This window comes from Alligator sinensis, unplaced genomic scaffold (genome assembly GCF_000455745.1).
Source record: "Alligator sinensis unplaced genomic scaffold, ASM45574v1 scaffold1488_1, whole genome shotgun sequence".
In the NCBI taxonomy this organism is placed as follows: Eukaryota; Metazoa; Chordata; order Crocodylia; family Alligatoridae; genus Alligator; species Alligator sinensis.
In genome coordinates this window covers 305,735-307,351 of record NW_005843097.1, presented here as the reverse complement: position 1 = coordinate 307,351, position 1,617 = coordinate 305,735, and the positions used below count along the sequence as shown (strand labels likewise).

Below are 1,617 nucleotides of genomic sequence, written 5' to 3'. Positions count from 1 at the left end.
CATGGGGCATGGGCAGTTTTCCCCCCCCCCCTCCCCGAAACATTATCCCGGGATGAACCATTTTAGTTCAGAACAAGGGGCATAGGCAGTGTCCCTGTCATCCATTTTCCACCCCCCCCCAAATCCTTGTCCCGGGACTCAGGAGGGGAGCCATTTCTAGCTAGACCAAGGGGCAGAGGCAGCATCCTGCCCCTCTTCAGGAACCCTTCTCTTTGGAGCCGTTCTCTGGGGGGAACCATTAAGTGGACAGACCTGGGGGACCCCACCTTTCCTGGTGAGCTGACACAGGGCAGGGAGCCATTATCTGATGGACAGAGACTGCTAGGATGCCTGGGTGCTGTCCTTGGCTGCCTTCCTTGAGGGGGCGGAGCTTAGCTCAGAGCCCCACCCCTTGCTGACTCATCCACTCTCATATCCCAGTGACTGTGGCCGACTACATCTCCCGGGCAGAGTCCCAGAGCCGCCAGCGTCCCCCTCAGAAGGAGCCGCGGGAGCCCTCTGCTGAGGGCTCCACCCCCCAACAAAAGGTAGCCAATCATGGCGGGGGTGGGGTTTCTGGCCTGGGGGCAGGGCCAGAACCCTAGGCTGCGCCCCCCACCCCCCTGTAGCCCAAAAGGCAGCCAATTATACGCTGGGGGGGGGGCCAGAGCTGGCAAGGAACAAATTGGGATGGGGGCACGACTTGGGGTTCAGGGGGTGGGGCCCAGGGAGCACGGCTTATGGCTTCAGCTATTGGTGTGGGAGGAACCCGAGGCAAAAGGAAGCCAATCCTATGCTGGGGCGGGGCTTGTGGGTCTATGGGCGTGGCTTTGTGGGGGCTACTGACTCATCCCCCTCTCCTTCTCCCCAGACGGACACCATTGCTGCCACTGCCAAAGTGGCCAATGGCCCCTCGGAGAATGGGGACCTGGCTGAGCTCCCTGCCCCCCCGGAGGTTGCCGCCCTTGTCAATGGGGTCTCCTAAATCTGGCCCTGTCCCCCCTTTGTTAATTAACGACACCCCCCCTTAATTAACCCCCTGCTTGCATCTGGAGCCAGCCACCTCCACCCATCTCTCTCGCTCGTGCCCCACCCCACGCCGCCGCGCTCGCGACTCTACCTGCTGCCGCTTGCCAAAGAGAGGGAATGCTGGTCAGGGCCCGCTCCACCATTAGGGCCTAATGAGGCGGCTTCTTCCCTTGATTCCCTGGGGTGGTGAGTGGGGGGTAAGAGATCTTCCCTGCCCTACCGTTTGGGGGAGGGGGGCAGCTGTAATTAATACCCCCCTCGTTAATTAACCCTGGGAAGCCCCACTGAGACTTTTTTTGTGCCTTCTGAGATCTGCCCGGAGCGAGAAAAGTCCCCACCCGCAGGTCTTCTATGCCCTGCCCCTTTTATTCCACCCCCCACTGTCCCCTCCCTTTAAAACAGGCCCAGAATGGCCCGTTTTCAACCCAAACATCTCCCCAGTCTTTATGTTTTTGGAAGCGTTGAAGGAGCCACAGTCTTTTTTCTTCTTGGTACCCCCCCATGTGGGGCCCTCAGTTGAGTTCTTTTCTGGGGGCGAGGGGGGAATAACCCTAGGAGGTGGATGGATTTTTCTGTTGCTCCTTTTCTGACACTGTGGAAGGGGGCAGG

The 1,617-nt window shown here is 59.7% G+C and overlaps 1 protein-coding gene across 1 annotated transcript in view; it reads left to right on the top strand.

The window, feature by feature from the left end:
* FXR2 (FMR1 autosomal homolog 2) overlaps positions 1 to 1,611 on the top strand; it is a 13,607-nt gene extending 11,996 nt beyond the window's left edge. Inside the window, exons 14-15 of the mRNA XM_025193747.1 lie at positions 421 to 527; positions 851 to 1,611. Coding sequence (XP_025049532.1) covers positions 421 to 527; positions 851 to 964 — 221 coding nt within the window. The 3' untranslated portion in view covers positions 965 to 1,611. The remainder of the gene's footprint in view (positions 1 to 420; positions 528 to 850) is intronic.
* The last annotated feature ends 6 nt before the right edge of the window (positions 1,612 to 1,617 follow it).